Source organism: Glycine max, chromosome 2 (genome assembly GCF_000004515.6).
Source record: "Glycine max cultivar Williams 82 chromosome 2, Glycine_max_v4.0, whole genome shotgun sequence".
In the NCBI taxonomy this organism is placed as follows: domain Eukaryota; kingdom Viridiplantae; phylum Streptophyta; class Magnoliopsida; order Fabales; family Fabaceae; genus Glycine; species Glycine max.
This window is the reverse complement of record NC_016089.4, coordinates 6797203-6822055: the sequence shown is the minus strand read 5'-3', so window position 1 is coordinate 6822055 and position 24853 is coordinate 6797203. Positions and strand designations below refer to the sequence as shown.

General features: G+C 30.8%; 3 protein-coding genes across 6 annotated transcripts; 1 reads left to right on the top strand and 2 right to left on the bottom strand.

Moving 5' to 3' along the window:
* Positions 1–366: 366 nt before the first annotated feature.
* On the bottom strand, positions 367–5360 carry LOC100803249 (uncharacterized). 3 transcript variants are annotated; one of them, NM_001369337.1, is made up of 3 exons: positions 5183–5360; positions 3620–4179; positions 367–1074 (listed from the first exon to the last, which is right to left on the bottom strand). In NM_001369337.1, the coding sequence occupies exons 2-3, from the start codon at positions 4132–4134 to the stop codon at positions 1005–1007; spliced, it is 585 nt and encodes a 194-aa protein (NP_001356266.1). In that variant the 5' UTR covers positions 4135–4179; positions 5183–5360; the 3' UTR covers positions 367–1004. The 3 variants fall into 3 exon arrangements, with proteins under 3 accessions (NP_001356266.1, XP_040862216.1, XP_040862213.1); XM_041006282.1 differs by having other exon boundaries at positions 592–1074; positions 3620–4121; positions 5183–5348; XM_041006279.1 differs by having other exon boundaries at positions 592–1074; positions 3620–4118; positions 5183–5348.
* Positions 5361–7118: 1758 nt separating this feature from the next.
* LOC100796484 (uncharacterized) lies at positions 7119–10344 on the bottom strand. Its single transcript, NM_001255221.3, has 3 exons — positions 10176–10344; positions 9354–9434; positions 7119–7948 (listed from the first exon to the last, which is right to left on the bottom strand). Exons 1-3 carry the CDS (start codon positions 10332–10334, stop codon positions 7571–7573), a joined length of 618 nt encoding a protein of 205 aa, NP_001242150.2. The 5' UTR covers positions 10335–10344; the 3' UTR covers positions 7119–7570.
* Positions 10345–19499: 9155 nt separating this feature from the next.
* LOC100786437 (UDP-rhamnose/UDP-galactose transporter 6) lies at positions 19500–24229 on the top strand. 2 transcript variants are annotated; one of them, XM_041011498.1, is made up of 6 exons: positions 19500–19666; positions 21921–22169; positions 22288–22472; positions 22552–22752; positions 22960–23121; positions 23518–24229. In XM_041011498.1, the coding sequence occupies exons 2-6, from the start codon at positions 22040–22042 to the stop codon at positions 23806–23808; spliced, it is 969 nt and encodes a 322-aa protein (XP_040867432.1). In that variant the 5' UTR covers positions 19500–19666; positions 21921–22039; the 3' UTR covers positions 23809–24229. The 2 variants fall into 2 exon arrangements, with proteins under 2 accessions (XP_040867432.1, XP_003518502.1); XM_003518454.4 differs by having other exon boundaries at positions 19503–19666; positions 21983–22169.
* Positions 24230–24853: the final 624 nt, after the last annotated feature.

The window sequence follows — 24853 nt, the reverse complement described above, 5'->3', positions numbered from 1 at the left end:
GCAAAATCTTTTTTTCTTGCTGCATAAAGCAAAATGTTATTATAGATGTAATATTATAAAATGACACACATATACATAGAGAGGGATTTACTAATGTATACCAACTTATTTTTAAAAATATTTTAACAAGTTGCACTTTAGACGCATTTTAAGAAAATTGAAATTTTAACTTATTTAAATAATCGTTGCTTTTCAAAAAAAAAAAAAACTTATTAAAATAATCCTTCTAAAAGATAAGTCTGTGTTACTATATTAGCAAAATATTATTACAAGATGTATTACCACAAGACAAATAACTACAGCATAATGCAAACTATATTTTGTGAGAAATAATATTTCACAAAATACGAGAAAATCAATCGCATATAAGAAATCGGTTGTCATAGTTTTTTAGCACATGAAAATGTTTGCCATCAATAAGCAGGCCAAGCATAACAGGACAGACAGTCCAAAATCCCAAGTCGCAAGAAAATTGATTCCCCTCTATACAATATTTTTCCTCTATTGCACTGCGGCACATAAGCTTGTATTGCTCGCCCTCAACACCCAACACACACCAAAAATAAAGAAGAAAAAAAATCTACATTGCTCTAAAATAAAAGCATAAGTTCATTCCCCGCCAAAGACAGCACTGATTCTTTACAAAATATTACATCTGTATTTCTTTCTTCTAGATAACGCGAGAGCATAAAACTAGAACTACGTTTAAACTATATATATATATATATATATATAAGAACCTAGAAAATCTTGAATTAAAAGCCAAAGAATTCACACGACAAAGATTATACAAAAATTGATGAAAGCAGAGGAACAAAATTGAAGGCCACAGCAAGCATTTATAGACACAAATGATTGCTCAGGCAAAAGAGGTGTATAAATCTCCACTAGACTGAAAAATATCTGCTCCTTTTCCTCAAGCTGAGTGGTGGAATATGTTAGCAATCAACGACTTGATACCTCATAAATGGGTCTGTGACTCTGTCATCTTTTGGAATGCCAATTTACATAATAGCACAGGAACAAGTTTTGTGATTCCCATGGTCGAATTCATCAACTGACCCATCCGCGTCGCTGCAATTGAAAGACAATCACGATCTCAAAGAATAAGTAGGAAACAAAACAGGAAAAGAAAAAATATAAATCTGGCAAGGGAACAAGGCTAGAAACTTCCATTACATCAAGCTCATCCATATAAGAATAATAAAAAGTTTTGCAAAATTATATATAAAACTAATGGTTGTCACTTGTCAACTAGTATGGTAAAGGATAAAAATTGAAAAATACACAAATTGTATAGTTCAGCCTAATTTGTGACATACTAGTTTAATATAACACATGGAGAAGAGAAAACATGGGCGTTAATATTTAGAGTGAATACGGTCATATGTTAGTCAATCGTGCAAAGGCCTGAAAATTTAATGAATAAGAGCTACAGGTAAAGGCGTGTAGCCTTGTAAAATGGCTACAAACTGAATGAACAACATGTAAAGGTTTCACCACTATAAGCAATGATGTAGTCATTTAAGTTGCTTTGAAAGAAATTTCAAAAATATTGTTTAGAAGAAACCCTCAATTTTAGAAGCAAATTGGAAACAAAAAGAATCTGAGGGACTAATTTAGCAATAGACTAAATCCTCAAGGAACTAATTTGGCGACCAAATCTTTAGAGAACTAAAGTGGTAAGAAAAGAATCTTCGAGGGACTAATTTGGTAACCATAATTTTATGAGGACTAATGTAATGTGATAAAAGTGTGCACATTGGAGGATCAAATTTAGGGAGTTCTATTTTGTTTTAAAAAAAAAAGGTTGTAACAGATTTACTCTATCTGATTGATACTAGTAACAAAGGTTGTCAAAATTGAAATCCTACCCAAAATTCAAACAAAATTATATTCACACAAACACAAAAAATTGGGGATATTTATCAAATTGGGTTTGATCTAATGAACTTAATCATCCAAACCAAACCTATTAAATTATTTGTGTTAATTAGTTCATTTTGCTTAAAACCTGAATCAAACCTACTGCAATCTTTTTGGAGGGAAGGATTAGAATACCGAGCAGTTGCTATAGTGTAAAGGGGAGACCCTTTGCGGGAGGTTAACTACTAGAATCTGCATTCAATAATAACAGAAGCCTTTTCAATCCTCTCTTTCCTTTTCTCTACTCTCCTACTGAACTGTTAATTAAGGTTCTAGCAACTTAAATTTACTATCAGAGTCATCGGGAAATTCAGAGAATAAGACTCTGACTGCAGTAACAAAATGCACAAAATGTCAAAATAGAAAAGAAATATCAGAAAAGGATGCCTTGTTGGAAAGCTGCCTCAATTTTGATCACCCATAGTGCCTTAAGTGCGGCCTATCAGAGATGGTTGTCAATATCTCGGAAAGGACTACCTACAAAGAGACTAACCAAAAATGTTGGAGTGAAACATCGTAGTGTGCAGCCACCGGAACATCAGTTATTAGGGGTTTGAGATCCCACATAAATAGTGCTTATAAAGCTTGAATGATCCTCACTATACAAGTTGGTTTTGTTGAGTTAGACTGTAAGCCCAAATTTTAAGATAGTAATAGTGGCAGAGCCTATCCTAAATCCATTGTCGAGCCATATGTATTACCATGCCCTAGGCCTATAGCCCCAAGCATAAGGGTGTGTGATGGAAAGCCCCTTTAATTGCGGCCTGACTTAATTGTGACCTTATCAGAGTTGGTTGCCAATGTCTTGGAAAGAGATACATATGAAGCGGTTGAGAGGAGCATCGTATGCATAGCCAACAAGATGTCGACTCTTGGGGAGTTGAAACCTACACCAACTTAAGATAAGGCCAAAGTAGTGCTTATAAAGCTTGGGCAATCTTCACCATACAAGCTGGTTTTGTAAAGTTGAATTAGGTCCTAAGCCCAAGTTCTAAAACATGAAATGAAACATATTATCACTTAATTAACCAGGCAGTGATTACAAAAAAATGTATTATCTAAATAACTTTACACTGAGTTGTAAATTTGAAAACCACTAACCAAACAGCATGGAGCGAAAAATGGATTGAGAAATAATGCAGCTGTATTGAATCATCTGAACCATGGTTAACGATTAGGCTTGTTCAAATTTCAAACTAGTTTCAGGAACAGTATCTGTTGGACCTGATAGCATTTGGAAAGAACAAAACATAAAGCTTCTTACAGTTCAGAATATGTTCCTGCAAAGTGAAGCCATATGTATGACTGCTCTAATCCAAATTCAGCTCACAATTTGCCTCACAAAAATGCAAACCATTTTCACTCAAAGCCCCGCACCCAATTGTTAAACGTTTTTTTAGACCTTTGGTAACAATAACTATCAGATACTTAGATTAGTAAGAATAAAAGAAAGGAGCAGAGAAGGCTGTACAAGCAATATGTCTTTCATTATCAATCACACAAAATAAAGTACCACTGTACCAGGAGTTCCTAGTGATAAAATCTGACCCATGAGACAAAACTTTTATATTTTACAATTGATCACACAGAAAGAAAACTGATAAAGAACACAAAAACAGAAAAAGAATCTGCACTGAGTATGTAAATATTTTCCATATATAATAATCAATACACAAAATAAAAATTCAAATACCTGGGCTCAAATTCCCGTATTTCAACAAGCTCACTACCACAAGTATCTGTCCACTGCACTTTCCTCTTTCCACCGGATGATGCCTCATGTTCAGTAGCAGCCTCAACAGGAGCTGGTTTTTTGTTTTGTTTCCTTTTTAAGCTACTTTTAAGTGCAACCTTTCTACTATCATCATTTACATTAGCAGAAGGGTACTTGCCCTTGTTGGAAACCAGTGTCCCTGAAGAGACATCATGATGTTTGGCAGGGCCCACTTTAAGATGAGATGTAGTGTCAAACCCTGCAGAGACACGACCAAAGCATACAAAGGAAGCACACCCGCTGGAGACACGGTTCTTTCTGGAAGCCAGCTGGAGCTCGTGGTCAGATTCTTGGCCCAAATGGAACTGGTTCCACGGCAAAACTCTCATGGATTTATCGTCACTCCTCTGACCCAAGAGGAGAAGGGCCAGACCCTTAGTATACCCTGATGCTGAAGAAGAGAAGAATCCTCCCCCTTCTACTGTCAATAACATCAGGTCGGTTCATCGGCGCACCAGAAAACTATTTCAATATATGGCCTTTCACCAAAAATTATTTATTTATCAGCATGATCATGTCAATTTTTATCTAGTTTGTACACAATTTTTTTGTAAAGTATTTACCATTCCACTTATTCACTCAATTATTAAAAGAGAGAATATGCTCAGTTGAATACATTCAATGTTTGCATGACAACAAAGACACATCACAGTGAAGATGCATACTTGGAATACACTAAGACAAAAACAAACACAGTACCAAACCACTTTTAAGACTTCCAAATGTTTCTTAATGCTGCAATAATGTGTTAAAACTGCTATACAAAGTCTCAAGCAGCAAAAACAGTGCCACAAGGAATCAAGCTGTATTTGGCCAAAATTATGAGAACTGTTAGAAATCATAGTTCTAGAAGAAATAACATTTTTATGATATTTCAAACAATTCCTGTTGATTCATCACAAAAGAGAAAGAATAACAACAAATATCAACAATAGTCTTATCCAACTAGGTGAAGTCAACTACATGATCACACAACCTCAGACTCGGTTAAAAACCAAATGACAAAATATTAAAATCCACATGAAAAAGGGCAAAAGAAGAATATCTCAGCTTCAAGGTAACCACACTCAACAAATTTTAGCATGCAAATTTCTCTCTCTCTCTCTCTCCCTCACACACAAAATCCCAATTTCACAAAAATAAATCACTAGGAACAGCTAAATTTGTATAATATTTTTTCATAGAGACACAGGTATTCTTCGCGGAAGTAATCTTGTTTTTGAACCGGATAAAACAACCATTAGTGGTTAACACAACTTTCTGTCCGAATATTTAATATAATTGCATATTCAAAACTCAATCTCAAAACTATTGATTAAGCTGAATTAGTTAAACAACTCAGCTTGGTGATAGCTAAATAATAATAATAATAATTAGCACACTCGGAGAACAAGCGAGATTCCACAACAGTGTCGGTTCCCTTCACTTTCTCGGGAATCAAACGGAAAAATGAAAATCAAGGAAAAAGCGAGTTGGCAGTACCAAAACGGTGTCGGAGAATCAGCGACGGAAATCACCGGCGACTGCGCGTTGAATCGGAGGCGGCAGCAGTCCGATTGCCACGTCGGAACAATAAAAACTTGGCGAGGAATTGAGCTAGTGAAGTGAGGGGGGAATGAATAAAAAGAAAAAAAAAAGTTTGTTTCTCTTTTTATTTTAAATTTTAATAGGTTCGGATTATTTTAAAGGAGGATAGTGACAGTGACACAAATATTCATCATGCTATCGGTGGGGTCCAATAAATGTAGGCGCAAAGCCGCAAGGGAATGTTGTGCATGATGCATCTTTTGTTTTCTTCTTTTTAACGTACTTTGTTACTTTAAGAAAAAAGTAATATTATTAGGTGAAGAATAAATAATATATATTTTATTAAAAAAATAATATATTAAAATTGTAAATATTTTTTTTATATTAGGTTAAAAAACAGTAGGTTTCTTGAGTCTCTTGCACGAACAAATTATAATATGTTTATCTTTATAATAATCATCTTAAAAATTACTTTAAAAATAATTTTTTATTAGTTAATTTTATAATAAATTTAATATTTATTGAACTCTTACTTAAATATAAATTCAAGTCATTTAATCAAAAGTGATGGAGGTGGAAAATATAAGATTTGTCTGGGTTGAAATCTCCTGTTGATAAAATTAACAAAACTGATGACTAATATTTGTGAGAGGACAGGAGAAGTTTTCATGATCATTTTCAACCTCCAATGGTGGGAGTACGGGACCTTCAAGCGGATCAACGTTGCAACATCCTTTATGAGACCTGGGATTAGCATTGCACTGCTGATTAGGAGATGACCATTGCCCTCCAATTTGCAATTCATCTTGGTCTTCCGTTTTGTTTGTGTCAACGCTGCCTTTGCGTTGCCATACTCAGCAAAAAAAAAAAAAAAAACCTTTGCATTTCCATGTTCATCCTCAGCTAGAGAAGGGAATTCAAAATAGTAGAAAGGAAAGTAGGATTGGATCACCAACACTTAGGAAAAAGAAGATATATATCTATAAATTGTTTGGTGAGTAGGATGTTTATGCACTTTGGGTTTGAAATTTTCAATCTTCAATCCGTATGGAGATTGATTGCAGGGATTTCGATCTTCAATCTATACGAGCATGTTCCTATATAAAAGGGTAAATTTGTACTTTTTACCTTTAAATTTTTATTTTTTAGCAAATTTTATTTTCAACTTATCAAAAACTTGCAAATTTTAGCTTTCATGGTTTGCCTTGGTCAATAAAATAAATACACGATTGAATTCTTAATTTATAAAATAAAATTTGTATGATGGTAGCAGCTTCAAGACGACCAAGGAAAAAAAAAAAAGCCTTGTAAACTTGACTAAAATTTTTGGAAAGGTTTGTGATAAATCTAAGTCCTAGCCATAACCCGAAATCATAATATACTAAGAAATTACATCCCATATTTCTAGAGAAGAAACCCTAGAAGTGGTCTCAATACTAACAAATTATGAGATCTCATTGAAATCCTGATTTGAGGGAAAGTTATGTAGTTGTTGATAATGTTTTTGCATACGCAATAGCTTCTAAATTTATCAATGATTTTGAGTCTAAACCTCAAACTATTAAAGAATATCCACAATGAAGTGATTGGTCATATTGAAGAAGAAATAAAATACAAGCTAAGTTGGGTTCATTATCTTAGCACAAAGTCCAAATACCTGAAGATGTCAAATCCGCTATGTACTACAACTGAATCTTTATGCATAAAGGAAATAAGTTCAATGACATCATAATTCATGAGAAATAAGACACGACTTGTAGCATGAAGTTTCTCACGAAAGCCACATATATACTATGATAGTATCTGAAGGACTTAATAATGAACACATAATGTCAGCTTACTCGTATGGATCATTGGAAAATATATGTATTAAAAGAAAAAGAAAACAAAAAAACCAACTTTTTTCTCTAAGTAACCTCACAAAGATCTCTGAATACAATACAAGCAGGCATAAAAAAAAGAAGACGGAAGCTGTAAATTGCGAGAAAATCTGCAAAAGAACAAATTTACATACGAAACTTCAGATAGAATTAACCCCTACATTCAAAAAAACAGTCTTTTGGGGGAAAGGCGAGGGGTAAAACAATTTTAAGGTACAAAATAAAATGCTTTAAAGCTAATCAATAGAAAACTTTACAAAAACCACTTGAGACCCCAAACCAATCGCTCGGTTGACATAAGCATAGTAAAACTTTAACAGAATTGGTTCCACCCTCCTGTCATTTCTTGCAGGATCCAATGAGCAAACCCAGATACGAAATTCCGAAGGTTGTTGTTGGCTTCTTTTGTAGCTGTTGCAGAAGGCTGATGAGTTAAGAATTCCCAATTAATAAACCAACAAGGCTAGTCTGCATGCATATCCATGTTAGAATCATTGGAGCTCATTGCATTCGAATCCCTGCTTTGCTGGTGAAGAAAGCCAGGTTCAGTATTCCAGTTTCCATTCCCCATGGAGAGACCATTGGTGTAGCATCCTCCTTCACCAATTTGATAATGTTGAAGGCTTCGACATATTGGACTTGACAAAGCATTTGAAAACACATAATTCTTTGATTGATTTTCACAGTGGTCCGAGCGGAGTCCTTGTGCAACTATTGTTTGACCAGAAGATGCTGAAGTGACCGGAAAACTAGGGGCATGCAATGCTGGTTGTGACTGCTGGTGTTGCAGTGGTGCTCTAGGTGACATAGATGGCTCTTCTCCACAATAATCCAACTCATTCTGCAAGAGGAATGAACTTTCACATACTTTACAACCGAAGAAAACAGGAAATATCAATAATTTTGAAGAATTAACCATCACGAATGGCACATTTGACACTAAATTTACAATGTTATCACCCTCTAATATTCCAACAATATATCACAAGTTTAAATCCTAAAAACAGGCTCTCCACTTGTGAGCTGTGGGCAACTACCCTCCCCAAAACGCATTAAGTGGGAGCCTTGTGTATTGAGTTTCCTTTTTTATAACTTCGAGATATCTAAATTGCAACATGAACACAAAAGTTACAAAATCTCACCATTTTATATTTTGTGAAATTGTCAATCATGATTCTACAAATGTTGAACCAAACCAAAAAAAAAAACTTATCAATTACCAGTCCCAACTCTCAAGGCTATTGTACCTTCTAAAGCCTACAACAAAAGTCTTATCATACTAGAGTAGACAAGATCGGCTACATGGATTGCATGACATCTTTGGGCTTAGTTAAAAACCAAATTCCCAAGGATATTATTCACCGTGAAATCACTTGTAAGTGGTAACAATATACTTCTTGATTTTCCTCTCCCCTTTTTCACAGGTCTAAAAACATCCAATCTTTACTATCCTCACCGGTACTTCAGGTGGTCTTCTTTTTGCAGTTTGCACATATACAAACTACCTAAATCAATTTCATGTCATCTTTTCCTCAATCGGTGTCACATCCTTGTAGACAATCATTTTGTATCCTGTCCTTTCTTGTGTGAACACACATCCACCTTAATATTATAATTTCTACTATCCCCCATTGTATTCTCATGTCCCTCTAAAGCCCAACGTTCACTACCATAACTCACTCCTGATCCTAGATGGGCTATTATAAACTTACTTTATGAAATTATAAAGCCTTGGCTTGGTTCTGACAACTTAAAAATTGATAACCTCAAGGAAATATTTAGTCATGATCAGGCCAATAATCCACTCCAACTTTTTAAGTTACAGTCTGTAGCCACAATTGCAGCTACAATATTAAAGTTTTGGCAGCATCTACAACCCCAAATGTGGTTGCATCATCCATATTTTCCTGCAATTATCCTTTTTTGTGTGTAATTGCAATGCAACCACAATTTAAAAAATTCTGATTTTAAAAATACTAATCTAAAGAAATATAGTCTAAACTAAACCAGTTTTGCTAATCTTCTTCCCTTTCATACAAGTCATTCATCTATGATTCATTTTCAATAATGCACTTTCTTGCCACTAATTTTCATCCATTGGTAAAACCTATAATCCATGCCAATCCTCCGTATGTATGTCTTGTGTTGTATGTTTGTTTGCTACACACAGTCCTGCAGTCCCGATCAGCAGAAGCACACACCAATGATGCTATAGTATATGAAAAAGGGAGAAATGTCAAACCAACCTGAATGTAATTAAGCACATCAACTGTTCCAACCCGTGATCCTCCTTCTTGTTGTCTAAAAATCCACTGATAAATTTTTTCCTGAAATCAGAAGAACATCCCACAACAAAAATATAAGCATGTGGTCAAAACACAAAACACACACAACAAATCCAGCTAGATAAAAGAAGAAAGAGAGAAAACAGTGAATAACCATGAACTAAAAATGAGGTCAATAAGGAAGTCAAAACAAAACCCAACAATCAATAAGAAAGCATTATTTAATAAAAAAAAACAAAACCATTAGTCAACAAAAAAGAAAAAGTAACAGAATTTCACAAATGCAAACATGCAGAAGAAGCAACCACTTGTTCAAGTAATCACAACTCAAACTGTGTAACTGAACATTACTTCCTATTGACAAACTCTGATTCAAGCATACCAAAACAGAAGAACATCCCGCATATTCAAATTCCCCACAGAAGCATCCAATCTTCAAAAAAAAAAAAAAAACCCACAAAAAAAGCATATTTTTTCATCCAAATCCTATATATCCTAATACAAAATTAAGCACAAACACACTTCCACAAAAGAAAACACATTTCAACTAAATAAAAAACACCAAAAGAAAACACAATGTTTTCTAATTAACCTTACATTTAACCAATACCACCACAGCGCAAGCCACCAATCTAAATTTCCAAACACCAAACAAACAAAAATCCCAAATAAAAAAAATCAAATTCAAATCCCACTTTTCCGACAAAAAAAAAAATCCCTTTTTTTACATAAGGCAAAACGAGAATCAAAAACCAAAGGAAAAAGGGGGGGCAGGTTGATTACGAGGGCATGTCGTTCCCCGGCATTGAAGGAGAGCTTCTGGTGGTTCATGGAGTGCGTGTAGAGCTGTGAGAGGGAATTGGCGGCAGTGCAAAACGACGTGTATAGGGTTCGATCCACGTCGTCGAGGCTGTTGGCGATGGACTTTCGCTTCTTCGCCATTGTGTTGGGTGGCAGAGGAATGGGGTGTTTGGGTGCGCTTTTTATAATTATGTATCTATGTGAGAGAAGAAAGAGAAGAAAGGTAAGCCATGGGATGAATCCAATGGTTGAGATTAGAGTTACCAGATTTTGAGGATAAAATTAAATTCTCTCTCTTTTCAAGTTTGTATTTTCTTTTTCTAAGAGTTAGAAAATAACTTCTTTTTTCTTCGTTGCTTTAAAGTTTAGATAAATGAAAAATAAAAATATCTTGTAAAAAAATAAAACATTTAAGATATTAAAATTTTCAAAATTTTAAATATATAGTATAAAAATCAACATTTGAGATATTGAAATGCAAACATTTTTACATACCACATCAAATTTAAAATATTTTAAGTTTTTAATATCTTTTTTTTTACTAAATATTTTTTATTTTTTATTTATTTAAAGTACTCAAGAGAAGAAAAAAGTTATTTTCTAAATTTTTAAAAAAGAAAATACAAACTTTTATATTTCATTTTAAATTAAACCTGTAAAACTGCACGACCAAAGCTCAATGCTTGTTATCTCAGCCATGGAATTCATCCAATGGCTTGCAAAAGTGCTGCAGGAGATGTAATGTCAATTTTTGGTTGCTAGCCATAGGATCCTATGCAAAAAAAAAAAAAAAATTGTTTTTTTTAATCTATACAACTTTGAATAGGTTAAACTTCATTAATGGTCCACTTTCAACTAACTTTAATTAACTAATTAATGATACAATTCTTTAGAAAGAGTAATTATCTCTCTCCTATTTATTATTTTACAAGACTCACTTCAATGTAATCTCTCTCTTTCCACTGAACTAATAATAATTACTAACAGTTTTTAAGTAAACTTACAAAATAAATAATAAAATAATTATTTTTAAAAAAAATCATAGATTAATATTTGTTCACAAAATACAGAAAGCAAAATTTAGATAAATTTCATATATAATACTGTAATTATCAATCAAATTGTTATAAAAATTGTATAACAGTGGTGGTATTATAAAAATCGTATAACAAAATAAGAAAAAAATAAATTAAAGAAAGAAAGCATAACAATCGTAGTATATTAACCACCATCACTCTTATAAACAATAGTACATAGTAGTATATGATCCATCAGAAGAAAAAAAAATTCTTAGAAAAAATAAAGACATTTTATATAACAAATATTAATTGAGGCATCTTATGTTATATTTTGGTCGAGGCACAAAAACAAAATATAGTATTATATATAAATTTCATCTAAAATTTGCTTTCTGCATTTTATGTAACAAATATTAATCATGATTTATCATAAAAAATAATTATTTTTGTTATTTATTTTTTAATTTTACTTAAAAATTATCAGTAATTATTATTAGTTTAATGAAAAGAGAGATTACATTTAAGTGTGTCTATAAAATAAATAGGACATACATAATTACTTTTTCCAAAGAATTGTACAATTAATTAACTAAAAAGTCATTTGAAAGTGAGTCGAATAAAAAATATAAGAAATGAAAAAAGAGTCTCCTTTTCATATCTTTTAATGTTTTAGCTTTCTATTTTTTTCAAAACATTTGATGTTTTAGAATTTTAAAATCTAATTAATATATTTTTCTCCTTCCTATATCCTTATTTAATATTTACTACAAATATCAAAGATCAAAGTATTAAATAAGGTCATTTTTGTTTAAATATAATAATTTTAGTTTCATTATATATTTTTTAATCTATGTGTAATACCCTTAAACATAAAAAGATATGAGAAGAAGGTAGTATTTTCTTGTCTTGATTAATAAGAAACATATGATTATTTTTAAAGGTATTAATTGTTAAATTTCTTTTTTTCCTAATTAATTGTGAAGTTTATTAATGATATACATTCATTTTTATTTTCCAATAAAAGTGGGTGTTTTTATTAAGTTATTAACAAAATAAGATATATTCATTAGTTTGAAATTATTATTTTTAAATTAACTATCACTTAAATCATTTAATGCTATGAGTAATTTCGAAATAAAATTAAAATTTATAACATTATTATTTAAAACTAACCAATTTAATTACTTGACATTGATGAATCATGTTTTTGTTTCTTGTATATCAGACCATAGGTAGTATTCATAAGTGTTTATAAATCACACATACATGATGTGTAATGACAATCCAATTATTGTCATTCTGACATTTTGATAGAGAGTGTCATATAAACATAAGCGTTAAACTTTAACTAAAGTCTTTTAACGGTTGTTGGCACCCAAATTATAGCACCCAATTATGCTTCAATCAATTAAATTCGAGGATTTAACATAATTGCTACCGGCTAGGGTGGAACTTGGCTACTTTTAGTGTTAGCTGAATCAGGATAAGGCCAATCTGGTTGAAAGCATAAATGACTATTTTACAATGTTAGTTGAGCACGAAGATTTAACTAAATGACTTATAGTGATTAAAACTAATCCATAATTGTATTTCCATTCAAAATAGAAAGTGATTGTTAATTTCTTTACATTTTGAAATATAAATGTTGGCTTGTGGAAGGGGGAGATCATGCTTAAATTTTACCAGGGACTACTAGTAATTACCAGAAGCTGGATCAATCACAATTAGCAAAATATATATGCACCAATTAGTCAAATTTGGTTGTTGTTAGACGAATTCGAGCAACTTCCGAAATTAATGAATGCAGCAATGAATCTAGGACCTTGGGTCCGTGGAGACAATTTATTTAGAAGATTAAATTTAAAATATAAATAAGTTCATACAGATAAAAAAGAATTAAGACATATAAATTTTTAAGATAAATATTTATATTTTTTTAAAATAACAAGGATAAGCTAGGGAGTTCAAACACAAAAATTTGGGAATACAAATTATAAATTTTTAAAATAAATACATGTGACTTTATTAAAATGAGGGAGTCTATTTGTCCACCCCTCAATAAAGAATAGATTCACCACTGGCTGAAAAATTCTCCATCTTTTTTTTTTTAAAAAAAAAAACTCTTCATCCTTGTTTTAGGCCGCAAGTAAAAAATGTAATTTAGTGAAGGATTTGAGTTTCTAATCTATAAATAGATTTTATACTTTGTTTCAGGACCCGTTAAAATAAAATTCTGCAAACTTATAACCAAAACTAGTTATTGTTTATTGTAAATGATAACTTTGTTGGTTATCACATCATCAAAATTTATATTATATATTACCATTGTTCTAAAAAAGCATATTTAATTACGAATTTCTAAAGGTAATTAAAATTCTTAAATTTACTCAATTTCCTTATTTCCCAAGTTAAAACAATTTGAGGCTTTGGTAATCCATTTTTATCATAAGAAAACATCATTAATAAAACTGTATGAAATGAACACAAGATGTGTCCACCCAATACTCCAGACCTCTTGGGTGTTTTGGTAATCCAATTTAAACTTGTTTTTATTCATATTGAATTTATAATCGCGAGAAACAATTCCTCTATCCTTTAAACTAATATATACTAAATCAACTTGAGTTAAATCAAGCCTTTCCTTTGTAAAATAAAAAATAAAAAATCAAGCCTTTCCTTCTTTATCAAAATAGGATTTGACAAAATTTGTACTGTGAAGCAAAGGAACGAAGAAAGGAATGAGATTTAATGCTACAAATGAATCGAATTGAAGCACTGATAAAGGTTATCTAAGCAAGATCGGAGGAAAGGAAAATCGAAAGAACGGGTATATATGGATAAGTCTGAACTTAAAATTAATTAAGAACATAATTAGAGAGAGAATCATTTCTTCACTACTCTCTGGTTGTTCCAATTGCAAATATTATATATTACGTAGTAACTAATATATTCAGGGGTTTAACAAATATAAAACTCTTTTAAAAAAATTAAACAAATATAAAGCTACTCACTTAATTGACTGACTGATGGCCCAGATAACTAACCATAGCAGCTATAATTAATTTTCTTTTGGGTCAAATATGATTTCCGAAAAGCTTTATAAAATAAATTATTTTTAACGAAGGAAAAACTCAAGAAAGAAATTAAAGAAAGGAAGGAAGAAAGGATTATATATCACAACAATAATTTTAAAGAAATAAAAAAGAAGTAACACTTTTATACATATGGAGTCATATGTGTTATACTGCTGGTACAACAATTTGATTCCAACTTTTAAACACCAAAACATAAAACAAAATACAACTTCACTTGAATATCGATGAGTTAAATTTTCTGCTACATAGAAACTAAAACTTAACCAAAGAAAACGAAACCAAATTTTTGTTACTATATGACACCTAAACGATCACATAAACTATATCATTATGGTTTGAACTCACGCTGCATATCATTTCCTTTAAAAATTGTGCCCCGACCGATCCCATGGTAAGTCTCGTACTTTAATTGAAACAGCTTCAAAGGAACAAATACATATTTCAATTTGTAATTAAATTCAGAATTCAGAATGTTGGCTTATACTTATAATTAAAGGCTTTGGAATTCTTCTTTTTGTAATTATGTATCAATGGATTAACGGAATTTAGTTTAGTTATAGTTGAATTTGAGTGAATCATTGTAAAAAATTTATATTTAAATTCGATCCTTATAAATAAAAATACATATGTATCAATGGAGAAATTATTACATGTAATTTAAGATCACCATGTGTCTATGATTTTAGTTAATTTTCACGTCATATAATTGAGTTTTTCAATTTAAAATGAAGAGTTAATACACTCGATTACATGTATTGATGGTGTTTTGAACTGTTATTTCACTTATTTGTAGATCTCACCATATTATTTTGGAAATCTCAGATACTGATCACTTACCCTAAATATCTCAAAAAGGATCCATGGATTATGATCTTAATTATCGTTATAAGAACAATTAATTTCTACTTTTCCAGTTTTGTTTGGACGCTATTTTTCTTATTTGAGCATGCATGATAAAAAGATATTCAAGGATTTTAGCAAATAATTCTTATGAATGGGAAATGGCTGAGACATTAAAAAGCAACTACGACAAAATCCATGACATGAAAGTAGGAAAAGGGATATTCAGCTTACGAGGCTGAGGCTCACGAAGCTGAGCACGAGGTTTATCAGTCCAAAGGAGACGCTTTGCCTTTTTGCCAAAGTTCATTGAAAGAAAAAATTCAAAGCATGAAACCATTTTGTAAGATGATTGTTTTATATGCTTTGTGCCTTGAGATTTGCCTGTCTGTTGTTTAAGAAGTATATACTATACACATGTGTGTGTATTTATAGTGTTAATAAGTCTCAATTTTTGGTTCAGTCAAACTTTCTTGCCCTAGTCAACTTGCTGTTTTCTTAATTTATTGTATTGCTTATAATAATATGAAGAATGATGCTACTTGCACTCTGACTACGTCGATCCCTTCATATCTGGTCGTTTTTTTGGCAGCAACCTTATCTTTTGCTTGTAGAAAAACTTCAATCATATTGCTGTTTGATAAAATATAAGGACGTGGAAAATTTATAATAAAACTTAAATGACTGGAAGTTTAAAGTGGGGAACGATTTATTTGTAATTCATCCCATCAATTTCGAAAACTATTATTACAAGGAATTATATTGAAAGTAGCTTTCATCCTTGATTAAACCACGAGTGGCAACCAATATAGTGTGTCGTTGGACTATAATTCTGGAGGATAATAATGATAGGGTTTTAGAGTACTATATTATTCATTTTAATATTTGTGTCTTTTATTTATTTATTTGTACCCACACTTTAACTAATACTAAAAATTAATATGTAATATTAATTAAAATTAAGATAATAATCAAATTAAAATTCCATTCAAAGTAATTTAATAAAAAATAGTCATAATCATAAAATATCACAAAATTTAAAATCTTATCAAAGAACTTTTACTATACTACTACTACTTGTGAGAATTCAATCACATAGAACAATTTTTTTTAAAAAAAAAAAACCTTTCACGTGTCAGGAAATGTCTTTATTGATAACTAAACTAAAGAAATAAACCATTTAAAATATATTAGGAGAAATATATAAAAATTAATAATTATCATTGAGTGTCTGGATTAATTAGTATAGAGTTATTTTAGCTTAATTAATTAGTGATATCAAGTTTTAGCATTAGATATGTAAGTGTATTAAATACTTGATTTAAAAACAATTATCTCTCATGATATCTATGATTCTAAAAAAAAGAAGAAGATAATTTTTAACTCTATTTAAATTAGAATTGTTATCTTAAATGAGAGTGTTGTATATGTTAAGAGCTATTCTTCGATTAAAGTGTTTTTCTTTCAAGGAAAGTATTTTTTAAGAATTTTTCTTAATCTATTAGCCCTTTCAATCTATCTTTTAATTTTCATCTTTATTTTTAAATTAAATCTCAATATTTATAAAAATTATTAATAGTTAAAAATAATATAGTGTCACAATGTAAATTATTTGACATAAATTTAAAATATAATTTATATTTTTAAAAATATTATTTATTAAAAAATTATTATAATATAATTTATATATTTGAATGTATTTATTTATTATAAATTTTAAATATATAAAATAATCATTTATCTTATTCATTACACAAACTAAAAAAACTATTTCAAATTGAAATGTATTAAATTTTAGCAATTATACGAGATAAACAAAAATTACATTGGAATGAACTAAATTTAAACAGTAATTAATGTATAAGAAGAAGAATAACGAGAAATTGCATAAATTAAAGAGAAAATAAAACATTTCGTAATAATATTCTCATTATTCAAGATTGAAAACATAAAATTATAATATAAAAATAGATTAGATATGATATACTCTTTTTAATTGTCTTTTATTCATATTTCTATACATTGCTATATTTATGTTTAACGCTTGGATCTGACATTTACTCTCATGTGAATGCAACAATTGTATAACCTTTTGAATATTAATTAGTAGGAGTATATTTTATGTTTGTTTGCAGATTTATACATTTATATAACTACTACCTTCTTCCATGAATAGACTAATAATGTGAACAGGGGTAATAAAAAATTATTATATTTAAGTAATTTTTAAATATAAAATAAGTCACATCTTTGTAAGGAGACTTGGCACGAGTTGGAGCATTCCCATTCGCATCTATCGCATCCAAGAGCAAAATTAAAAGATAATCTGATGTGATATAAAAAAAAAATTGTAATTTTACTTTTAATAGATTGACAAGATTTTTCATCTTAAATTTGTAGATGCTATTTTCTTAGTCTGATTACTTATTTTATATTTTCATTTTAACTCCTTTTTTTATATCATCACGAGAAAATGTTTTATTATTATTATTAGGCTACTGTTATCATATCCCTTAAATTATAGACTTAAAAGGAGATTATTTGTGTTGGACTTTTTTATTTTTAACAGACGGAGCAAAATGCTCGATGTTTATGTGAACTTATTACTTGGCCATATACACTAACATACGTTAACTGATACACCTGGATCGTGGGGCTGGGCTTAGAGGGTCATATTCTATTTTATTTTATTATTTTCAAGATCGATAGAGGCATTATTATTTCGTTGTCAATTTTTTGTCATCAATTAATTAGTTGTATATATAAAGCATCATTCTGTGACAAATTAAAGCTGCAAAGGTATATGGTATTTGTGTTTCAATTGGCAGAATAATTTCAAAGAACAAATGTTTCAATTCCAATGTTAATTTTTCTGGATTGTTATCTGTGGATAAAGAGAGTTGGAATGTGATATGGTTTGCAGCAATATGGGCACATGGATTGCTAGGAATAGGACCGTGTTAAAAATAATTTGGTAAAATTAAAGTTGTAAATATTATAAAGTATATCGGACATGAGATTAGGTTAACTAGACATTTGACACGCTTTAATCAAACATACTATTCGATCACACACACAAAGATCATGTCAACTAGACATTTGACACGCTTCAACCGAACATACTCACACGTGCACGCACACCCACTCCCCCCCCCCCAACACATGCACACACACAAATTCAGGACATGATAGGACCATAAATCCCAAGGCCAACAAGGTTAATATAAAAAAAGGATGAATTCCTCATGTAGAAAAACTGATTCATTTTCAAATATTCGTTACCTGCCATTAACAGTTATGAGTCAAACCATTACTTAAATATTGGAGTGTTTTTTGCATGTATCTCCTTGCTCTTTTAAACAATTACGCACTCGAGACTTCGACAAGGAATTACAGGAAAAAGATCCTTTGACACAGTAGAAAATCCTTTAATAGAAGGATAAATATCAGATCTATTTTGTGATAGAAACATAAAATATTTGCAAGTTCTGGCATGGAAAGTGGATGAGATTTCACAAGCATTCCTAGTCCTTTATATCATCATATTTAGCTTGAAGCCTTCTTTCCCTTCCTTTACAACTTTTTAGTCATTCATCAAAATGTCTGCTACAAGTATGCTATAAGTTAAAGCTTAAAGGTCTTAACAACTCATTTTCATAATACAAAATGTAACCATAGTATTCTTTTTCACTTTTTCCCCCACTAGATCTATTGTTTCCTTATTTGCTCTATTTTTTTTGTAATCATCTACATGGACCTTAAATATTTTTATTGTCAAGTTGATTCTTAAATATTATAATTTAATGACAAAATAATTCTACAAATTTAATAACAATAATAATATATTGCACTTCTTATACATTTGAGGACTAAACTTAAATTTTTTATTTTATAAGGATCAATATGTCACTGTCTCATATTTTCAGAATCAAAATAAGTATTTATCCTAATTCATTATTAAAATTATCAAAATAAATATTGGTATAAGTGATTGGACACTTGAGTCTCTTAATTAAAATCTCAGATTCCATCTCTGACTTTGATATGAAGTCACAACCAAAAATATTACTTTACTTTGAAATAGACTAATAATATGATGAAAAGATAATTAATTAAGAGATCAGACGCATATTATCATAATATCCAACCCATATTACTTTACTTTAAATAAAAGAAATACTTAAAATTATTACATTGTATCATAATATCCAACGCATATTAATTAATACTTAAAATAATTTCATTCAACATCCATCAATTGTCATCTGATGAGTGATAAGAGATCAGAGAACCTAGATCTCAATATAAAAAACAAGAAAATAAATGTAAAAAATAAAATAAAAACCAGAAACACATGGTTTGGTTCCTTATGAACCTTGGGTGCATAGCGCGTGCCACTCCTACTGAAAAAAAGTGAGAAACACGAACCTCAAACCTCAGACAGAACCAAAAACACACTTCTTCTCTTCTTCCATTCTCTAACGCTATCAGCATCAACACAGTGTCACATCCATTAACGGTGAGCTTCTCCTTCTCTCTCTCTCTCTCTCTCTCTCTCTCTCTCAATCACCGTTTTCTCTGCATCATGTTCACACCCCATCAAAAAGGTCACACAAAGTTGTGATTTTTTTCCACCCCATTCTTGAACTGAAGTTTAAAAAGTTTTCCATTTGACGTGAAACCAAAAAAATTAGATTTTGTGAATACGAGGTTGTCCCTTCCCTTATCTCTTTTTTTTTTTTTTTTTCTGAACTAGTTTTCAATGCTGCAATTCTGGATCTGAGACCCGTCTCTGGATCTGTTTGTAGTTGGTGTGAAAAATATAATATGCTGATCTTCTTTCTCTCTCTCGTGAATAGAGGTGAAAGTTGTGTTGCATTGTGAAATCTTCTTATGGGTGAATGATTGGAGTTCAATTTCATTTGGAGTGGTAATGGCTGATGTGACTGCAGCTAACCGGGATCAATGAATTTAGTCTTTTATTATATGCATCCATCACTTAGTAAATCAAAATCAGAATTTGAATTGACAATTTTTATTCAATTAGGTTGTACTGTGTTCAAAATTGGGTGTGTTATTTTCATGCAGATCTGGTGCTAATTTTTCACTGTGTTCAAAATTTGGTATGTTAAAACTAAGTCAGGATATCATGAGGGGTTGAATTGAAAGCCATACACTGGACAAGGTTTTAAAGATATGGTGTGATTTTTGGCAGTTATCCTTAATGTTATTTCTTTAAGTTGTCCAATAGATGGTATAGTTGTTGGTAGATTGCAAATCATATGGGTATTTTTGTGAATACTCCCTTGACCAAAAGAAGGATGCAATTTAGATTAGAAAATGGAGGTGTGATGTTACATGAATTTCCCTTAAGGATATGATGTGGTTATTTAGTTTTAATTTTTAAAACCTTGAAACAATGGTATGCAAAGTATTGAGGCTTTGTTGTATCTTATGCATATCAATTTTTATATAAAAGTGTTTTATATGTAAGTGTCTGACTAGAGTGCTGGCCTGTAGCTATTCCCTTGATGATCTTGGTGTCGAAATTCTATCAAACTCAAAGTAGATCTTTCCTCGCATTTAAGTGAAAACAAATGGGGTAGATTCTAGGGGTTATACATTAGTCATTGCTAGTTTTATAAATATTTAAATTACCAGATGATTATTTTAAATATTATGAGATGAATGGCCTTTCTTTCTCTTGTCGGTTTCTGGTACTTTTGATTGTTGAATGAGTGAAAAATAGATTGAAGGTATGATGAAACCGTGTGTATGGACTACACAATGGAATTCGTTTTATATAATATTATTGCAACAAATACAAATAATTATAGGAGATTTTATTCCTATGTACATGATATAATATGCCTATAACTATAAATCGGATTCTAACATCCCTATAATTACAAAGATCCTAGATAAATAAGAAAACAAATCATAAAATATAGAAGAATAAATCCTAAGAGTTCATCTAGGATACTCTAACATATTCTAAGATAATATCATTTCTAACACTCCCCCTTAAGTTGAACCTTACTAAGCTTTCAGCTTGTTACAAGAAAATAATTCCTTTCCCCACAAATAAAAAATAATTAGAAAACATATAAATAGAGCTCCACCAAAGAGACTTAGGGATGCTGTAGAAGCCAAAGAGAATTGCTAGAAAAATAGCTTGGCCAGATAATTGAAATGAACATCAGCCTGAGAGAAATTTCATGAAAAGCAAAGCAAAGCAAAACCACATTTGGAAGCTTGAAACCAATAATATTGTCAGAGGGAGAAGAGTTACCAACGAAATGAATGTCACCACTAATATGATTCTTATGTGGGAAAAGAGTCACCTCCGGAATGATCATTGGTGGGAAGGAAGTAATCACTAATAACATAGTCTGTTTTATATAAGCTTATTGCATTAAATATAGTTAAATTATAGGAGATTTTATTTCCATATACAGGATATGATATGCATATAAATCAGATTCTAATGAGATGTCCCTATTTTTTTTTGGTAAATGATGAGATATCCCTCTAATTACAAAGATCCTAATTAAATAATGAAAAATCATAAAATATAAAAGAAGAAAAAATCCTAAGAAAATATCTAGAATCTCTAAAATATTTTAATATCATCAGATATTTCTCATTTCTCATTTCTTACAATTGTCATAAGATGATTCTAGTCTTCTAGGTTGCAGACTTGCGGTTGTTTTGTAGAATGACTGATTGTATTATTTATTTAATAAAGATCTGAAAATTTCATCACCTTTCAGTTTCCAGGCTTCTGTTTTGCTAGATGAATTGATTGGCATATGCTATTTTAATGTTGATGCAGTGCTATGGTGTTTAGTTAGGAAACACCGGTGGTAAAATTGTACGAAGCAGAAAGAACATGGCTCCGTCTAGCAAGGCTGAGAAAAAGGCTGCCGTGGATGCAGCTGCATGGATGTTCAATGTTGTTACATCTGTTGGAATCATCATTGTAAACAAAGCTTTGATGGCCTCTTATGGCTTCAGTTTTGGTAAATTCCCTATTCAATTTCTTAATGGACGTTTCTGTTATTGGCAAATTCCCTATACGATCATGCTCTGATGTTAATTTTTTATCTTTTAATGTGATTTGTCTATTACTGCTTGCAGCCACAACATTAACAGGCATGCACTTTGCTACCACAACTTTGATGACAGTTGTACTAAGGATGCTGGGATATGTCCAGCCTTCTCATTTACCCTTGCCAGATCTTCTAAAATTTGTTCTCTTTGCTAACTTCTCTATTGTTGGAATGAATGTTAGTCTAATGTGGAACTCAGTTGGATTCTATCAAGTGAGTTGGGCTGAGCTTTATCTATTGGTTAATTCATTAATGCCTTCAGAAGTTATATTCACTTTTTAGCCATTGACAGATTGCGAAGTTAAGTATGATCCCTGTATCATGCCTATTGGAAGTTGTTCTCGACAAGATTCGGTATTCAAGAGACACAAAACTGAGCATAGGTGTTGTTCTTATGGGTGTTGGTGTTTGCACTGTTACTGATGTGAGCGTTAACGGAAGAGGATTCATTGCTGCCTTTATAGCTGTATGGAGCACTTCTATGCAACAATATGTACGTATGACTTTCCGCTGCACTGGCCTTCAATTTTAAGTGGCACAGTAATCTCACAAATGGATTTAAAAACACACATGAACACATGCATGCACAACTAATTTCAGCCTGCTGTTTACACTTGAGTGTTAATTACTGTATTAATCTGAATTTTATCTTATTAATTTGTACTTGGTACTCATGGATTTTCAAATCTTTTATGTGCAGTATGTTCATTTCCTTCAACGGAAGTATTCTCTAAGTTCTTTCAACCTGTTGGGACATACAGCACCTGCACAGGCTGCATCACTACTGTTATTAGGACCTTTTCTAGATTATTGGTTGACAAACAAAAGAGTTGACAGATATGACTACAACACTGCCTCGTTGGTAAGTTCTGGATAATGAAAAAATATTTAGGGACTACATCCTTTGTTCTCTTTTGAGATAATGAGTATATGCATATGTAGATTTACATGATACGTATAAAATAGTAGATGGCTTGATATGTTTAACGTATATGATAAGACTTTCATAGAAAGGTCAATCAGATTCTCATCAATAGTTTATAAGTTTGAGGGGGAAAATCAACAAAATTTAATGAAACACAAACAAATTTGAGAAGAGTCCGAATTGAAGAACTTAATTTGGCTGTATACTCAAGTATTTACTGCTCTCAATCAAATTGTGGATAAACATGATAAATCATGAGAACTCTTATGTCGGTTGACATTTTCTTAACATTTCCATTCAGTGACTGACTCATCTTTGTCTTGGTTTTGACAGATTTTCATATTCCTGTCATGCACTATTGCAATTGGCACCAACCTAAGCCAATTTATCTGCATTGGCAGATTCACTGCTGTTTCTTTTCAAGTACTGGGACATATGAAGACAATACTTGTTTTAATCATGGGATTCTTTTTCTTTGGAAAAGAGGGTCTCAATCTCCAAGTGGTTTTTGGAATGATCATAGCAGTGGCCGGAATGATTTGGTATGGCAATGCCTCATCCAAGCCTGGTGGAAAAGAGCGCCGGAGTCACACTCTTCCTACAAACAAAACAGAAACAAGATAGTTTAACAGAATTCACAAATTTTGTTGTTTTCAAGTGTAACGGTATTATTTGCCAAAGTTGAGCATACGAAGAATCGAAGATGGCTGATTCTAGGAAAGTGTTCTAAATTATTTGAAATTAAACCTCATTGGTTCCTAATTATTTTCAACCTCATTTTGTACTTAATACAGTTTGATCTCTTTGGATTCTTAGGGACATTGGATATTTCCTTATAGGTCTAGGTTCCCAGCAAAAAATTTCATCTTTGGAATGATTAGATGAATATATTTATATTCTTTCTTGACTCATTATTTGTAAATGTGCAGTTGAGATTGTTTCAGTGATTCATGTGTGAAGCACATTAAGGCATGTGATGGCATGGCTTAGGATTCTCATCTTTGATAAATCTTGAAAAGGGTATATGTGTTGTTTAACCCTCAAATCAGAGGAATTGCCAAGGAAAATGTCTCTAAATGAAGGGTAGTTTTACCATTCAAGGGCCTTTTTTTTTTTTTTTCAGATGGGATCGTTTTTAAATTATTCTGGAAAAGGAGATAAGTCATAACAACAATTATGACATCTGAGTTATAAGTCGTAAAATTATTTATGATTTCAATGTAATTTTTTTTGTTTCTGATTTCAAAGTCATTAAGTTTTTTTAATTTTATGACTTCAAAGTCATAAGTTTTTTTTTTTTTTAATTTTACGACTTTGAAGTTGTAGTGTGTTTTTTTTACTGTTTTAAGATTTTTTTTATTTACTTTTATTTTTTGTTTTTTTTTCAATTGTAAATAATTTTATTTATTTAATTATTAAATAAATATTTTTAATTTTATTTGTTATTAGTTTTATTTAATATATTGTATATATTTTTTATATGGTTTTATTTAATATATTATATGTTTTTTTAAATGAAATAAAAGACTAACATAATGATATTTAATATTTTTTGAATATTTGTTTTACTTTAAATACTTCAATTTTAGAAAACCAAAATTTTAAAATAAATATTAAAATATTTTGTTACTAATATTAACTTATAATTTATGAAATAATATTATTTATT